The sequence below is a fragment of the Crinia signifera genome, chromosome 3, assembly GCF_055691185.1.
Source record: "Crinia signifera chromosome 3, ASM5569118v1, whole genome shotgun sequence".
NCBI classification, from domain to species: Eukaryota; Metazoa; Chordata; class Amphibia; order Anura; family Myobatrachidae; genus Crinia; species Crinia signifera.
Genome location: NC_139219.1, coordinates 341898252 through 341916116, shown reverse-complemented (window position 1 = coordinate 341916116; position 17865 = coordinate 341898252). Strand labels below are relative to the sequence as shown.

At 48.1% G+C, this 17865-nt stretch overlaps 1 protein-coding gene across 3 annotated transcripts in view; it reads right to left on the bottom strand.

The window, feature by feature from the left end:
- CGREF1 (cell growth regulator with EF-hand domain 1) overlaps positions 1 to 17865 on the bottom strand; it is a 181835-nt gene that overhangs the window by 149034 nt on the left and 14936 nt on the right. For all 3 annotated transcript variants that reach the window (XM_083179000.1, XM_083178999.1, XM_083178998.1), the window contains exon 2: positions 11694 to 11777. In XM_083179000.1, coding sequence (XP_083035126.1) covers positions 11694 to 11767 — 74 coding nt within the window. In that variant the 5' untranslated portion in view covers positions 11768 to 11777. The remainder of the gene's footprint in view (positions 1 to 11693; positions 11778 to 17865) is intronic.

The window sequence follows — 17865 nt, the reverse complement described above, 5'->3', positions numbered from 1 at the left end:
CCATGCCCCAGGAGAGATCTCCAGTCCCAGTAGGGTATCTGGTCTTGTAGACCTAGGAAGGGCATCTGAATTTGTAACTCCAGAAGGGGTGTATGATTTTTTTTCTCCAGGATGGGCAGCTGAGCTTCTAATGCCAGGGGAGATGTCTGAGTTGGCAGTTTCAGGAAGTGACTCCAGTGCCTCCAGTCCTAGTTCAGTTCTGTCTATACAGTCAAGTGGAAACCTTCCAATACTGGGTCCCAAAAAAGAAGTAAAGTTTTCTGAAATGAATAATATTCCAGCAGTTGTGGACTCTTCATTTGATTCTCTGCCTAGAAGTTTAGAGGATGGTCGACCATCCGTTTATTTTGATGGAGATCTGGATCAGTTTTATGCATTGGTTCGTCAATATCTTGCCGATGTGGATTCGGGATTGCTGACATCGCTTTCTTCTTCCAAGGTTGTGAAATATTTCCTTTTGGCCTTTAGGGGTAAGGCTTTGGATTGGGCTAACCCACTCATAGAGACCAAGGATCCTATTTTAGAAGATCTCTCAGCTTTTACTGAAGCAGTTCTGCAAAGGTTTGCTCCAAAAGCATCAAGATCTGTACCAGGTCCACAGTCTGCTATTTTGAGACTCGGGGTTGCTTCCTTGGTCTCTCTTCATGACGACTCCTCTAGGTATTCTGGTTCTTTGGATTCTTCATCCATTTCTGATACTACTGTCAAAAAGAAAAACATGGTTCTAACACTAGACCAGGACTCTGATTCTGATTTTGATCCCGTAATGGATGAAGCACCGTTTCCTGGTGGTCCTATATTTCGGAAAGCAGTTTTTGTTGAACCGGAGATTCCACCTCTTCCAAGTAGATCAAGACGTTCCCGAGGAGGGAAGAAGAGTCGTCGAAAGCATTAATTGCTACCAGTCCAAGGGGTGTCCGGAGGCCACCCATTCAGGGGGGAGTAATGTCACACTCTGTTATATTGTGTGAATACCTGGTACTCTGACATCACCTTGTCAGCTGATCTCAGCAGCCTATCACACCCCTACAGCTGAGTGATACTCCCTGTGAGAATTCCCACTGGTGCCAGAAGCAAGGTGTTATTTCCCTGAGCTACATGCTGTTCCTTGTCTCCCATGTCAAGTGAAAGATTCTGTTATCTGGCCCAGAATTGCAGTTGCTGTAATTCCCTGCACTCCAGCTAAGTACTTGTCTGCAAGTAATCAATCCTGCAAATACCTGTTCACCAAGCTCATCCTGCAAACTCCAGTGTTACCTGCCTATACAGCTGACTGCAATCACCATCTGCACAGTACCTGGGGAGATCCACTCTCAGTTTGCTCATTCAGTCTCTGTTCACTGCTTGTTGGTTTCAAGCTCATTCCTGAAGTCATCCAGTGCTGCATAGTATTATCAGTGTCCAGTGTCTCAGGTACTCACACCATTCCAGTATTATACCTGTGTGTATCCAGCCTTCTGATTTACTGTTACCGACCTGGCTATCCCTGTGACCTGCAACTGCTAAATCCTTATCTGCACTACACTCCCTGATATCTGGTACTGACCTGGCTATCCCTGTGACCTGCAACTGCTAAATCCTTGTCTGCACTACGCTCCCTGATATCTGGTACTGACCTGGCTATTCCTGTGACAAAGAACCTGCTCAATCCTTGTGTACCTCCAGCCATCTGTTATTTGCTACTGACCCGGCTATCCCTGTGACCTGCACCTGCTAAACCCTTGTCTGACTACTGCTACTTCCAGTGTAACCAGCACCTGTACGAGAAGCCTGGGCAGAGGGCCGCGACCGACGTGCCAGGTGCCGCAAAAGCCCAAATCCCGCTTGGAGGGGTCACTGGCAGAAAACCCCTGGCACGGTTAGACTCCGCGCCTCTGCTCAGGTAAAGTCAAATTCTCACACAGGTAGTGTCCTCCTCTGTGATCCGTGACACATAGTTACATAGTAGGTGAGGCTGAATAAAGACTTGCGTCCATCTAGTTCAAACTATGTTTATAGAAGCTTATCCCTTGTTGTATAGTATGTTCTGATATTTTAAAGACAGATTATGTTACTTATTCGTACCCATGGATGTTTTTAACCAATAAATGTTTATCCAACCTTATTTTAAACGTATTTATAGTGTCTGCCGACACCACCTCTCCAGGAAGAGAGTTCCAAAGTTTGACTGCTCTGACTGTAAAGAAATTATTTCTTATAGATGAACAAAATCTTTTTTCTTCTAATCTAAACTCGTGCCCTCGCGTCCTAGATTCCTGTCTAGCAGAAAAAGGGTGCTTGACAGTTCCTTATATTGGCCCCTAATATATTTATACATGTTGAGCATGTCCCCCCTAAAACGTCTTTTCTCTAATGTAAATAGTCCCAGATTGTTTAATCTCTCCTCGTAGCTTAAAGTCTCCATTCCCCTAATAAGCTTTGTTGCTCTTCTTTGGATTTTTTTCTAATTCTATGATGTATTCGAGGTGCGGTCTCACCAATGATTTGTACAGAGGTATAATTACTTTTGAGTCCCTAGTTTCCATGCCCCTTTTAATACATGCTAGAATTTTGTTGGCCTTTTAGTTGCTATATTACATTGAGCACTACACCCCAGTTTGTTGTCTATTTGGACTCCTAGATCCTTTTTGAGTACTGAATTACCCAATTCCTCCCCGCTTAGGTTGTAACTAGCACACTGGTTATGTCTCCCAAGGTGCATGACCTTGCATTTGTTCACATTGAACCTCATCTTCCACTTTTTTGCCCACTCATCCAGATTGTCAAGATCATTTTGAAGCGTGGTGACATCTTCTGATGATTTAATAACTCTGCTCAGTTTTGTGTCATCTGCAAAGATGGATACATTGCTGAGTAACCCCCTCCCAATATTGTTAATAAATATGTTAAATAAAATGGGCCCTAGAACCGAACCCTGTGGCACTCCGCTTAGTACCGGTATCATATTAGATATGGCACTGTTCACGACCACTCTTTGTTCTCTATTACACAGCCAGTTCCCTACCCATCTGCAGATATTTGCCCCTAATCCCATGTCCTCCATTTTATTTATCAACCTCTTGTGTGGTACTGTGTCGAAGGCTTTAGCAAAATCTAGGAAAATAACATCTACAGCATTTCCATTATCAAGGTTTTTGCTAACCTCCTCATAGAAACCAAGTAGATTAGTTTGGCATGAACGATTTTTCACGAACCCATGCTGGTTATTACTGAGTAAACTATGAAGGTCTAAATATTCCTGGATACCATCTCTTAAAAATCCTTCAAATAGTTTACCCACTATTGATGTTAAACTCACAGGTCTGTAATTAGCGGGATCCTCCTTTTTTCCTTTTTTGAATATTGGCACTACCTCTGCTATTCTCCAGTCTTTTGGTACCTTTCCTGATGATAGTGAATTATCAAAGATATAATGTAGAGGGGAAGCTAATTCCTCCCTTAATTCCATTAGTACCCTAGGATGAATCCCATCTGGCCCAGGTGATTTATTTGTTTTTTATTTTGCTGAGCCTCAATATTATTTCCTTAGTAGAGAATTCAATATTGAGGTCCGGCTTGTTCATCCCATTTGTGGTATGTGTGCGTTCCACAGTCTGCTCTCCCTTAGTAAACACTGATGAGAAGAACTCATTTAACAGTTCTGCTTTTCCCTTGTCCTCCGTAAAACTTTTTCCCGTGATATCGGTTAGTGGGCCTATGTTGTCCTTAATTATACGTTTACTATTTATGTATTTGAAAAACGTCTTGGGGTTAGTTTTGCTTTCAGAGGCTATGCACTCTTCATAATCCCTTTTAGCTACTTTGATTGCCCCTTTGCAAATTTTGTTTGATTCTTTGTATTTGGTGAACGCCTCCTCATTTAAGTTATTTTTATAGAATTTAAATGCTCTTGTTTTATTGTTGATAGCTGACCTTACTTTTTTGTCCAACCATGGTGGCTTTTTTTTATTGAATTTACCCTTAGTTACTTTAGGAATGTATTTAATAGTTAATGATTCGAGTATATTTTTTAGAGTATCCCACATTTCCTCAGCATTTATCCCCTCAAAAACTGTGCTGCTGGTGGCTGGTGGTTAGACAGTGCGGCAGCGCGTCTCTCACCTGTGCTGCTGGTGGTTAGACAGTGCGGCAGTGCATCTCTCATCTGTGCTGCTGGTGGCTTGTGGTTTGATAGTGCGGCAGCGCGTCTCACCTGTGCTGCTGGTGGCTGGTGGCTAGACAGTGCGGCAGCACGTCTCTCACCTGTGCTGCTGGTGGTTAGACAGTGCAGCAGCACCTCTCACACCTGTGCTGCTGTTGGCTAGTGGTAAGACAGTGCGGCAGCGCGTCTCTCACCTGTGCTGCTGGTGGCTGGTGGTTAGTCAGTGCGGCAGCACATCTCTCACCTGTGCTGCTGGGGGTTAGACAGTGCAGCAGTGCATCTCTCACCTGTGCTGCTGGTGGCTGGTGGTTAGACAGTGCGGCAGCGCGTCTCTCACCTGTGCTGCTGGTGGTTAGACAGTGCGGCAGCGCGTCTCTCACCTGTGCTGCTGGTGGCTGGTCGTTAGACAGTGCGGCAGCGTGTCTCTCACCTGTGCTGCTGGTGGTTAGACAGTGTGGCAGCGCGTCTCTCACCTGTGCTGCTGGTGGTTAGACAGTGCGGCAGCGCGTCTCTCACCTGTGCTGCTGGTGGTTAGACAGTGCGGCAGCGCATCTCTCACCTGTGCTGCTGGTGGTTAGACAGTGCGGCAGCGCGTCTCTCACCTGTGCTGCTGGTGGTTAGACAGTGCGGCAGCGCGTCTCTCACCTGTGCTGCTGGTGGTTAGACAGTGCGGCAGCGCGTCTCTCACCTGTGCTGCTGGTGGTTAGACAGTGCGGCAGCGCATCTCTCACCTGTGCTGCTGGTGGTTAGACAGTGCGGCAGCGCGTCTCTCACCTGTGCTGCTGGTGGTTAGACAGTGCGGCAGCGCGTCTCTCACCTGTGCTGCTGGTGGTTAGACAGTTCGGCAGCGCATCTCTCACCTGTGCTGCTGGTGGTTAGACAGTGCGGCAGCGCATCTCTCGCCTGTGCTGCTGGTGGTTAGACAGTGCGGCAGCGCATCTCTCACCTGTGCTGCTGGTGGTTAGACAGTGCGGCAGCGCGTCTCTCACCTGTGCTGCTGATGGTTAGACAGTGCGGTATTTATACCCCCTTCCGGGAGTTAACAAGAGAAAACTAATTCCCAGACATAGATTTGCCTAACAGCTAAAATCCCCCCACATACAATACTTTAAATTCCCAGCGGAACCTAAGTGTAGTCTGGGAATTAGGTTTCTCTTGTTAACTCCCGGAAGGGGGTATAAATACTGGTACCACTATACTGGTTCCACATGCCTTGATAAAGATACTCCTGTATCGAAACCGGTTGGCCTGTGGACACAGAATAGGATACCAGGGGACTCTTCACCTTACTGTTTGCATCCAGGGACGACTGTTATTTAAACATCTATGCCTCTTTTGTCTTCATTTTTATTGTGGACAAAAGCTTATGGAGAGAGTCCTATGACCCTATCTCTGTTGTCATTTTATCCTGTACACTGTTTTTATTAAACGTATTGCACCATAAATATCTCTCTCATCCCTTTCAGTGTTTATCACTATATTGTGGGCAAGAAAGGAGGAGAAGGGATCCACTGGTGAAAGCTTTATTTCCCTTAATCAAACACTTAAGTCTACAACAATAGTAGACAAAATATTCTGGTAGGAGTTGAAAACTTCTATACCATGGTTTATTGTGTAAAAATGTCTTAATGATATCACACTATTTTTCCTGTTTTTTTGGGGTATTACATCCAAATGAGATAAGAAAAAAATCATCTTGGATAGCGCTTTGGGATTTCTCAGAAACTTGTGTGGTATTGTATGTTTGTGATTGAAGTGGTTCTTCAATAATCTGTTGAATTGTCCCGAAGCTGCTTTCTAGCGCATGATAAGTTGGTTTGAAACTTTTTCTTGTTATTACTCACCACACATCTGGTGAAGATCACGTTCTCTTCAGTCCAAGTACTATAGCATCCAGGGATCAAAAAAACAAACAAATCCTGGGTAATATGTAATAGGATGAGAGATTCAGAAAATGAGAGATTTGGGAAGAAATCTACAGTTTTTTTAAAGTGGCAATCATTTACACTGCAAAACCAGTTTGATTTTAAATGATTGCCGCTTTAAAAAAACTGGAGATTTCTTCACTTTCTGAATCTCTCATCCTATTACATTTCCCCCCATCCCCCCCCCCCCCCGCCCCCCCTATCCAGTGGACTGAGGGAGCTGCACATATACTGTATATGGGAGATATAGATATATATATCTCCAATGTGTTATTATGGAAGGATCTATGAAAGTGCTGACACAGTGCCTCCCTGAGAATGAGGGAAGTCCCGGTGATGTCAGTTACCTGCTCCGGGGAAGCTCAGCACCTGATAAGCTCTGCGCGGTTCCATAGAAGCTCATGTTATGAATTTAATATGGGCTCCTATAGTGGGAATCGGCAACTTAGCCTAACTGCAAGGCGACCCTATTGAGGTCTATATACTCCAGTCCAGTCCCATTCTAGGTCAGTCTATATACTCCAGACCATTACAGTTCAGTTTATATACTGCAGTCGGCTCTCATTCCAGTTCAGTCTAGCTCAATATACCCTAGTCTGATCCCATTCTAGTTCAGTCTAACTCAATATACCCTAGTCTGATCCCATTCTAGTTCAGTCTAACTCAATATACCCTAGTCTGATCCCATTCTAGTTCAGTCTAACTCAATATACCCTAGTCAGATCCCATTCCAGTTCAGTCTAACTCAATATACCCTAGTCTGATCCCATTCCAGTTCAGTCTAACTCAATATACCCTAGTCTGATCCCATTCCAGTTCAGTTTAACTCAATATACCCTAGTCAGATCCCATTCCAGTTCAGTCTAACTCAATATACTCTAGTCTGACCCCTATCCAGTTCAGTCTAACTCAATATACCCTAGTCTGATCCCATTCCAGTTCAGTCTAACTCAATATACCCTAGTCTGATCAGTCTAACTCAATATACCCTAGTCTGATCCCATTCCAGTTCAGTCTAACTCAATATACCCTAGTCTGATCCCATTCCAGTTCAGTCTAACTCAATATACCCTAGTCAGATCCCATTCCAGTTCAGTCTAACTCAATATACCCTAGTCTGATCCCATTCCAGTTCAGTCTAACTCAATAGACCCTAGTCTGATCCCATTCCAGTTCAGTCTAACTCAATAGACCCTAGTCTGATCCCATTCCAGTTCAGTCTAACTCAATATACCCTAGTCTGATCCCATTCCAGTTCAGTCTAACTCAATATACCCTAGTCTGATCCCATTCCAGTTCAGTCCAGTCTATATATTCCAGTCTGGTCATATTCCAGTTCATTCTATACCACAATCAGAATCAGCTTTATTGGCCAGGTATACTTGCGTATACTAGGAATTTGTTCTTGGTTTGCTGTGCAGCAGCCGGGTGGGTAACAAGTACACAGCATACAGTATAACCAGGTGGGGGAACATGTACAGTCATACAGATAGATATTCCGAGGGGACACCGTGTTAGATTATGTGCAGAGGGTTATGGTGCGAATAGACAGTGAGGAGTTCAGGAGCTCATGTGTCAACAGGTGAACCGATTGGGGAAGACACTTTTTAGGCTTCTGGTGGACCTGGTGGGAATAGCCCTGTAGCGTCTGCCTGATGGCAGCAGGTTAAACAAGCCATGGCCAGGATGGAGTTGGTCCTTGTCTATCTTCGTTGCCCGCTGTTTTGCTCTGGACAGGTTCAGGTCCTGGACAGAGGGAAGGTCCGTCCCGATTATCTTCTCCGCAGTTCTGACTACCTTTTGGAGTCTGCATTTGTCTCTCTCGCTGGCGGAGCCGTAGCAGACCAGTATTGAGGGGCACAGTACAGAGTCCACAATTGCGGAGTAGAAGAGGAGCAGAAGCTTCTGTGAGATGTTGAACTTCCTCAGTTGCCTAAGGAAGAATAGCCTCTGCTGTGCTTTTCCAACAATAGTATCAGTGTTGGGCCCCCATTTAAGGTCCCAGGAGATCGGGGTTCCTAGGAACTTGAAGGAGTCCACTAGCGACACCACACTGTCAGCAATTGTTAGTAGAGGAACACCAAAAGCCAATTTCTTCCTAAAGTCCACTACCATCTCAACGATTTTGAGTGGGTTGAGCTCTAGATGGTTGCTGCTGCACCACCGAATCAACCGGTCCACTTCTTGTCAGTAGGCCAATTCGTCCCCGTCCTTGATAAGGCTAGGTAGTGTCATAGGCAAGTTTGATTACCGTTACTGTTTGCAGACGGTGTACAGGGAGAAGAGCAGGGGTGAGTGTACACAGCCCTGGGAGGCTCCTGTGCTGATGGGCCGCACTTGGGAGGTCAATATCCCTGCTTTCATAACTTGTTTTCTATCAGTCAGAAAGTCCACAATCGAAGAACATGTAGCTTCAGGGACTCCTAGGCGGAGTAGTTTGGGAAGGAGGATGTTGGGGATGATTGTGTTGAAAGCCGAGCTGAAGTCGACAAACAGGACCCTTACATAGGTACCAGGCATATCCAGGTGCTGCAGAATGTAGTGCAGGCCCAGGTTGACTGCGTCCTCAATGCATCGATTAGATTGGTAGGCGAACTGGAGGGGGTCTAGCTGTTCAGTCTAACTCAATATACCCGAGTCAGATCGGCCGGTAGTCGTTCAGATTTGTAATAGTGGATTTCTTGGGGACTAGAACAAAAGTGGAGCTTTTGAGGCAGGAGGGAACCTTGAGTATACTGCAGTTCAGTCTATATACTCCAGTCTGGTCCCATTCCTACATTAAATCTGATACTATCTTATCAGTGGTGCCAGTCCCGGGTTCTGTGGTCCTGATATCCTGGACTGTACTGGGGTATACACGTCTGACTATGACGCCAGTATTAAGGTAGACATACAATGAGATCCCATGATTAGGGTGTGACGATGCCCCACTCCACAAGCACAAAACCACACAGACAGAAATAAAGTGACCCTTAAGGCGAGCTGAGCAAAAACTATAAGGGGCTCATGCGGAGTCCTACGGAATTTGCCATAAGATCCGGCCGCACATGCAGAATGCCGGCAATGTACACCTGCGTCCAGTGCTCCAGGTGGGGAATCATGTGACCAACCTTATCTCTGTAGACCAGGCATGGTCAACCTGTGGCTCTCCAGCTGTACACATCCCAGCATGCATTGCCAAAGTTTAAGCATTCCCTAATAGCAGAACTGTGGCAGGGCATGCTGGGACCTGTAGTTTCACAACAGCTGGAGAGCCACAAGTAGCCCATGCCTGCTGTAGACTGCAAGATCATACAACAGGGTCATCTGCCCCTTGTCTGCTGACCTCTGACCTGTGTACCATCACATGTGACACCCGACTCCTGAGCTGTGTACCCTGACCTGCAACCTGACACCTAGGGTTACCACCTGTCCGGGATTACTCCGGACAGTCCGGTAATTAGACCGGGTGTCCGGAGTCCGGACAGGTGGCGTTCCCGGACTATACATAGTCCGGGAATGAGTCACCCTCTCTGCCCGCCCCGGCCGCCCGGCTCCCTCCGCTGTGCAGTGGCGCCGTGCGGGTGCGGGACTGCGGGTCGCCATGATTGCTGAAGCCAGCAAGGAGGCGGGGATCGATGCAGGGCAGGCCGGGGGCGGCGCTCGCTGGGAGGAGGGAGGCGGAGTCGGACGGAGACTGAATGGACACACACACAGATAGTGTGTGTGTGTGTGTCACTGTCTGACTCCAACCCTTTCAATCTCCCGGCTCCTCCTCCGCATTTGGCGCGCGGCCTCAGGGTGACACAGCCAGCCTCGTCGCTCTCTCTCTGACAGTCACCAACCAAGGCAAAGCAGGCAGGCCAAGGTGAGGTTAGGACAGTCAGGAGCTCAGTCAGCAGCGGCTCCTCCACCCAGCCAGCCTCCCACCCTCCTAGGCTCCGAGTCCTGGCTTCACCATCCATCAGCTGCCAGAGAGGATAGAGCGGCAGAGCCAGGTCAGCCACCCAGCCTCCAGGCTCCACCACCGACCCTGGGCCTCTTAGAAGAAATATAAAGTATGTACTTACATCATGTATTTAAAAACAACAAATAGACTCCTTCATATATGATAAATACAATGGTTTATCACCTGAAGCTGTGTGGCATAACGTGTAATGGGCATTATGGCATTTTGTACACTATGTAATGGGTGTGTGACTTGTAGTCGGCATTATGTTGAGAATTTTTGACGCGCGGCGCGCACTGTCTATATTATTCCTCCTTTCCAAAAAGCTTTTTCAGTCCTGGCATATTGTGGAATGGGCATTGCAGTGTATGTTGTAACATGTAATGGGCATCATGGTGTGGGGCATAACGTGTAATGGGTATTACTGTGTATGATGTAACATGTAATTGGCATTATGGTATGCAAAATCAAGAATGAAATTGAAGCAAAGGTTAAAAAAAATCAACATAAGGTGGGTCAAAGGGCGGAGCTGGGGGTGTGCCAAGGGGCGGGGCAGTGGGTGTGCCAAGGGGCGGGCCACTGTCCGGGAATCTCTCAACAAAAAGGTGGTAACCCTACTGACACCTCACCTGTGTTCCCTGACCTATGACACCGGACCTGTGTCTCCTGGGTTTTCCCCCTGATCTGTGATAACTGACCTGTGACCCCTGACATCTGAGCTGTGTCCTCTGACCTACAACACCTGACCCTGAGCTGTGTCCAATTACCTATGTAATCTGACCTGCAACCCCTGACACCTCAACTGTGTCCCTTGACCTGCGTCCTTTGACCTGTGACACCTGACCTGTGTTCCATTACCTGTGTACCCTGACCTGCGAACCCTGACAACTGAGCTGTGTCACCTGACCTTTTGACAACTGAAACCTAAGCTGTGTCCCTGGCCTGCAACATCTGACATCTGAGCTGTGTCCCCTGACCTGTGACACCTGAGCTGGGTCCCCTGACCTGTGATACCTGAACTGTGTCCCTTAACCTGTAACACCTGAACTGTGACCCCTGACACCTTAGCTGTGTCCCCTGACACCTGAACTGTGTCCCCTAACCTGCTACCCCTGAGCTGTGTCCCTAACCTGTGACTTTTGACACCTGAGCTATGTCCCCTGACCTGTGACCCCTGAGACTTGACCTGTGACACCTGACCTGCTACCCCTGACACCTGAGCTGTGTTCCCTGACGAGCAGCCCCTAAAGGTGGCCATACATCAGAAAGATATTGTACCCAATCATACAATCTCAATTGATTGTAAGATGGATTGTATGCAGATTGTATGATTGCATACAATCTATTATCAGATGGATTGTATGACTGATTGTAAGATGGATTGTGTGTAGATTGTGTGTCCAAAAACCACCAAGGACTGCCAGGGATTTCAAGGGAAATTGTACACAATCATGAGCGCAATCGATCTTAAGATCAATCTTTCTGATGTATGGCCAGCTTTACACTTCAGCTGTGTCCCTTGATCTGTGACATCTGAGCTTTGTCCCCTGATCTGCGACCTCTGACACCTGACCTGTGACACCTGAGCAGGGACCAGGCCTGTTACATGTGAGTCTCTATGGGGACCCTGGTTGCACAGATTAAGCTGATTTACCACATGTTGAATAAGGAGAGGATGAGGCAGGAAATGCGCCCTTACCTGCTGTCTATCCGGGGGGCTGCTAGACCAGGGCTGACCAGCAGGGGCACCAGTAACAGAACCAGAGCTGTCATTGTGGACTTCCTGGAAGACAAGAACCATATTGGGTGAGTATTACAGTTATACACAGTGAGCCTGATTTAAAGCAGTGTTGCCTACCTGACCCTCTCCTTCAGGGAGAAAATGCTCTGCTCCTGGGCTTCCCTGGTAATGTAGGATTGCCAGCACCTGTGGTGACACCTTTCTTATCAGTTACCTAGCTCCCCACAGGTGCTGGCAATCATACATTATCCATACCTCCCAGCATGCCCCTCTCCAGGAGGACACAATGCTCTGTTCCTGGGCTTCCCTGGTAATGTAGGATTGCCAGCACCTGTGGTGACACCTTTCTTATCAGTTACCTGGCTCCCCACAGGTGCTGGCAATCATACATTATCCATACCTCCCAGCATGCCCCTCTCCAGGAGGACACAATGCTCTGTTCCTGGGCTTCCCTGGTAATGTAGGATTGCCAGCACCTGTGGTGACACCTTTCTTATCAGTTACCTAGCTCCCCACAGGTGCTGGCAATCATACATTATCCATACCTCCCAGCATGCCCCTCTCCAGGAGGACACAATGCTCTGTTCCTGGGCTGCCCTGGTAATGTATGATTGCCAGCACCTGTGGTGACACCTTTCTTATCAGTTACCTAGCTCCCCACAGGTGCTGGCAATCCTACATTATCCATACCTCCCAGCATGCCCCTCTCCAGGAGGACACAATGCTCTGTTCCTGGGCTGCCCTGGTAATGTATGATTGCCATCACCTGTGGTGACACCTTTCTTATCAGTTACCTAGCTCCCCACAGGTGCTGGCAATCATACATTATCCATACCTCCCAGCATGCCCCTCTCCAGGAGGACACAATGCTCTGTTCCTGGGCTTCCCTGGTAATGTATGATTGCCATCACCTGTGGTGACACCTTTCTTATCAGTTACCTAGCTCCCCACATGTGCTGGCAATCATACATTATCCATACCTCCCAGCATGCCCCTCTCCAGGAGGACACAATGCTCTGTTCCTGGGCTTCCCTGGTAATGTATGACTGCCAGCACCTGTGGTGACACCTTTCTTATCAGTTACCTAGCTCCCCACAGGTGCTGGCAATCATACATTATCCATACCTCCCAGCATGCCCCTCTCCAGGAGGACACAATGCTCTGCTCCTGGGCTTCCCTGGTAATGTATGACTGCCAGCACCTGTGGTGACACCTTTCTTATCAGTTACCTAGCTCCTCACAGGTGCTGGCAATCATACATTATCCATACCTCCCAGCATGCCCCTCTCCAGGAGGACACAATGCTCTGTTCCTGGGCTTCCCTGGTAATGTATGACTGCCAGCACCTGTGGTGACACCTTTCTTATCAGTTACCTAGCTCCTCACAGGTGCTGGCAATCATACATTATCCATACCTCCCAGCATGCCCCTCTCCAGGAGGACACAATGCTCTGTTCCTGGGCTTCCCTGGTAATGTATGACTGCCAGCACCTGTGGTGACACCTTTCTTATCAGTTACCTAGCTCCCCACAGGTGCTGGTAATCATACATTATCCATACCTCCCAGCATGCCTCTCTCTCCAGGAGGACACAATGCTCTGTTCCTGGGCTTCCCTGGTAATGTATGATTGCCATCACCTGTGGTGACCCCTTTCTTATCAGTTACCTAGCTCCCCACAGGTGCTGGTAATCATACATTATCCATACCTCCCAGCATGCCCCTCTCCAGGAGGACACAATGCTCTGCTCCTGGGCTTCCCTGGTAATGTATGATTGCCATCACCTGTGGTGACCCCTTTCTTATCAGTTACCTAGCTCCCCACAGGTGCTGGCAATCCTACATTATCCATACCTCCCAGCATGCCCCTCTAGGAGGACACAATGCTCTGTTCCTGGGCTTCCCTGGTAATGTAGGATTGCCATCACCTGTGGTGACACCTTTCTTATCAGTTACCTAGCTCCCACAGGTGCTGGCAATCCTACATTATCCATACCTCCCAGCATGCCCCTCTCCAGGAGGACACAGTGCTCTGTTCCTGGGCTTCCCTGGTAATGTATGATTGCCAGCACCTGTGGTGACACCTTTCTTATCAGTTACCTAGCTCCCCACAGGTGCTGGCAATCATACATTATCCATACCTCCCAGAATGCCCCTCTCCAGGAGGACACAATGCTCTGTTCCTGGGCTTCCCTGGTAATGTAGGATTGCCAGCACCTGTGGTGACACCTTTCTAATCAGTAACCTAGCTCCCCACAGGTGCTGGCAATCCTACATTATCCATACCTCCCAGCATGCCCCTCTCCAGGAGGACACAATGCTCTGCTCCTGGGCTTCCCTGGTAATGTATGATTGCCAGCACCTGTGGTGACACCTTTCTTATCAGTTACATAGCTCCCCACAGGTGCTGGCAATCCTACATTATCCATACCTCCCAGCATGCCCCTCTCCAGGAGGACACAGTGCTCTGTTCCTGGGCTTCCCTGGTAATGTAGGATTGCCAGCACCTGTGGTGACACCTTTCTTATCAGTTACCTAGCTCCCACAGGTGCTGGCAATCCTACATTATCCATACCTCCCAGCATGCCCCTCTCCAGGAGGACACAGTGCTCTGTTCCTGGGCTTCCCTGGTAATGTAGGATTGCCAGCACCTGTGGTGACACCTTTCTTAGGTATTTGATAAGGGAGAAGGGGATGGGAGGGGGTTCTGGAGAGGGATGACCTGAGCACAAGTGACACTAGAGATTTCTGTTTATAGTGTAATTGCAATTATTACAAAAGTAAGATATAACAGATGTAATTACCACTGTAAAGTAGTGAACCGCTGGTACGGTGGGTGATGACGTGGCGGTGCTCCCCTGAGAGTAAGAATAAGTACCAAAGTAAAAGAAAAAAAAGTACTCTCTTTTGTTTGGGGGCACTCTTTAAATTGTCAAAAAGATAGTGTTTCAAAGAATAATTATAAAATGTAACTTTTAATGATCATTTAAAATAGGGATTTTTAGACAAACAGACACACAACATCAAACATATGTCATAGGTAGAGTAAAAGTAACTTTATAGAATAATTTGATACAATCCTATGAGTGTAATAGACTCCTGAGATTTGTCAAGTGGGAGGAGCAGTATTATGGGTAGGATATGCTGCTATTATGTCAATTTCTCAATATTTTAGTCCCATCTTGACAATGAGGGAAGTTTAGTAAGCGAAATATATTGTACTTAGAATATTGTCGCAAAAGAGGAATTGTCCTGCTCTGGTACAGTCCGGAACACTATAAATTACACTACACAATTATGTATAAAATAATAGTTATTGTTTTAATTATTTTTATTGCCGTAATTTGTAAGTAAGGAGATGAGTACCAAGGTAGGGTATTTGTAATGCGACGGTGACCACTCACATAGGGATACAAATTTGTAGATAAAGAAAGGTCAGTGAGTGACACTCACAGTAGTAAAGATCCCTGAGGCTGCTGCTGACTATCGCAACCGTCCAGGTTTCTATGACAATCAGTGAGCGATCAAGGATATTATATCTGTATGAAAAGAGTGTCAGAAGAAGAGAAATTAGGGCATCTGCTGTCTCTTTAGGTTGATCAGAAACCCTGATATACCATGGTCAGTGCAGGGTTTAAATGATTATAATGCCTTTCAGAGTTGAGAGTGCCCTTAGTGACAGGTGTATAGATGTACTTTAAAAAGTATCAGATAACGTCTTACTGTTAGGGGTAGGTGTGCTGCTTTCCGCTATGTGTTTATATACCAAACATTGATAGCGGATGAGCGACACCTGCCACTAGTCTGCGTGAGGGATAGAAAACCCCTGGTAGTGGGGAGAAAAGAAAAAGACTGCACTGAGCTGTTAGTAATTGCTAATAGTAAAATGATGATAAACAGTGCGCATTTGTAGAAGGTGGCGGTTACCACTGCTTATCCTGAGCTGTCTTGGTCTCGTTCGCCTAAATACTGGGACTGCTATGAGCCGCTAAGTGCGGCAGGGTGTAGGGGTGAGCCGCTAGTGTGGCTACGGTCAGGATCAGACGGCCGTTTCGCTGGGTGGAGCTTCCTCAGGAACACGGACACCACGGACACCCCCCCCCCCCACCCCCGGGAGGGGGACCCGATTTCCAGGACCCTCCCGGCCATTCCGGGAGGGTTGGCAACCCTGATATCCACACACACACACACACACAGGGGGCAGTGCCATGGGTCACCTACAAACATACATTAGAGATAGTTCCACGTTACATACTGTATGCACAGCCAGTGGTGCTTGGCAGGCCTATTAGTATTCTGGGGGTATTAGAGGGCAATGCGGGGCATTGGGGGGGACTGGTGGCTAAAGTGGGAGCCTCCTGCAAAATGCGGAAGTGTCTGCAAGCCTACTACTAAACCACACACACGGGTCACTACCAGCCTACACACATGGCGCACTACCAGCCTACACACACACACTCACACACACAGGGGTCACTACCAGCCTACACACACACACTCACACACACAGGGGTCACTACCAGCCCACACACACACACAGGGGTCCTTACCAGCCTACACACATGGGTCACTACCAGCCTACACACACACACAGGGGTCACTACCAGCCCACACACACACACAGGGGTCACTACCAGCCTACACACACACACTCACACACACAGGGGTCACTACCAGCCTACACACACACACAGGGGTCCTGACCAGCCTACACACATGGGTCACTACCAGCCTACACACACACACTCACACACACAGGGGTCACTACCAGCCTACACACACACACTCACACACACAGGGGTCACTACCAGCCCACACACACACACAGGGGTCCTTACCAGCCTACACACATGGGTCACTACCAGCCTACACACACACACAGGGGTCACTACCAGCCCACACACACACACAGGGGTCACTACCAGCCTACACACACACACTCACACACACAGGGGTCACTACCAGCCTACACACACACACAGGGGTCCTGACCAGCCTACACACATGGGTCACTACCAGCCTACACACACACACTCACACACACAGGGGTCACTACCAGCCTACACACACACACTCACACACACAGGGGTCACTACCAGCCTACACACATGGCGCACTACCAGCCTACACACACACACACTCACACACACAGGGGTCACTACCAGCCCACACACACACACAGGGGTCCTTACCAGCCTACACACATGGCGCACTACCAGCCTACACACACACACTCACACACACAGGGGTCACTACCAGCCTACACACACACACTCACACACACAGGGGTCACTACCAGCCCACACACACACACAGGGGTCCTTACCAGCCTACACACATGGGTCACTACCAGCCTACACACACACACTCACACACACAGGGGTCACTACCAGCCCACACACACACACAGGGGTCCTTACCAGCCTACACACAGGGGTCACTACCAGCCCACACACACACACACACACACAGGGGTCACCACCAGCCTACACACTCACACACAGGGGTCACTACCAGCCCACACACACACACAGGGGTCACTACCAGCCTACACACACACACAGGGGTCACTACCAGCCTACACACACACACAGGGGTCACTACCAGCTTACACACACACACACACATACACACACACACAGGGGTCACTACCAGCCCACACACACACACAGGGGTCACTACCAGCCTACACACACACACAGGGGTCACTACCAGCTTACACACACACACACACACATACACACACACACAGGGGTCACTACCAGCTTACACACACACACACACACATACACACACACACAGGGGTCACTACCAGCCTACACACACACACATATATATATATATATATATATATATATATATATATATATATATATATATAAGGGAAGAGAAGAAAGACTGTTATGTACGTGACGCACTGTTAGGACAAGAAAAATTAAGCCCTCAGCTCACTGAAGTAGGGGGGCGGGTCATCCCCGGGAGGGGAAAGGGCGGTTCGTGGGTGGAGCCACGTGCGGGCTGCTCTATCGGGGCGTGGCTAGAGCAAACACGTCATTTTAGCCCTGCACCCCGCAGTGCAATGTTGGTATTTCAGTCATTGCACTGTGGGGCTAAAATGACGAGATTGCGTCA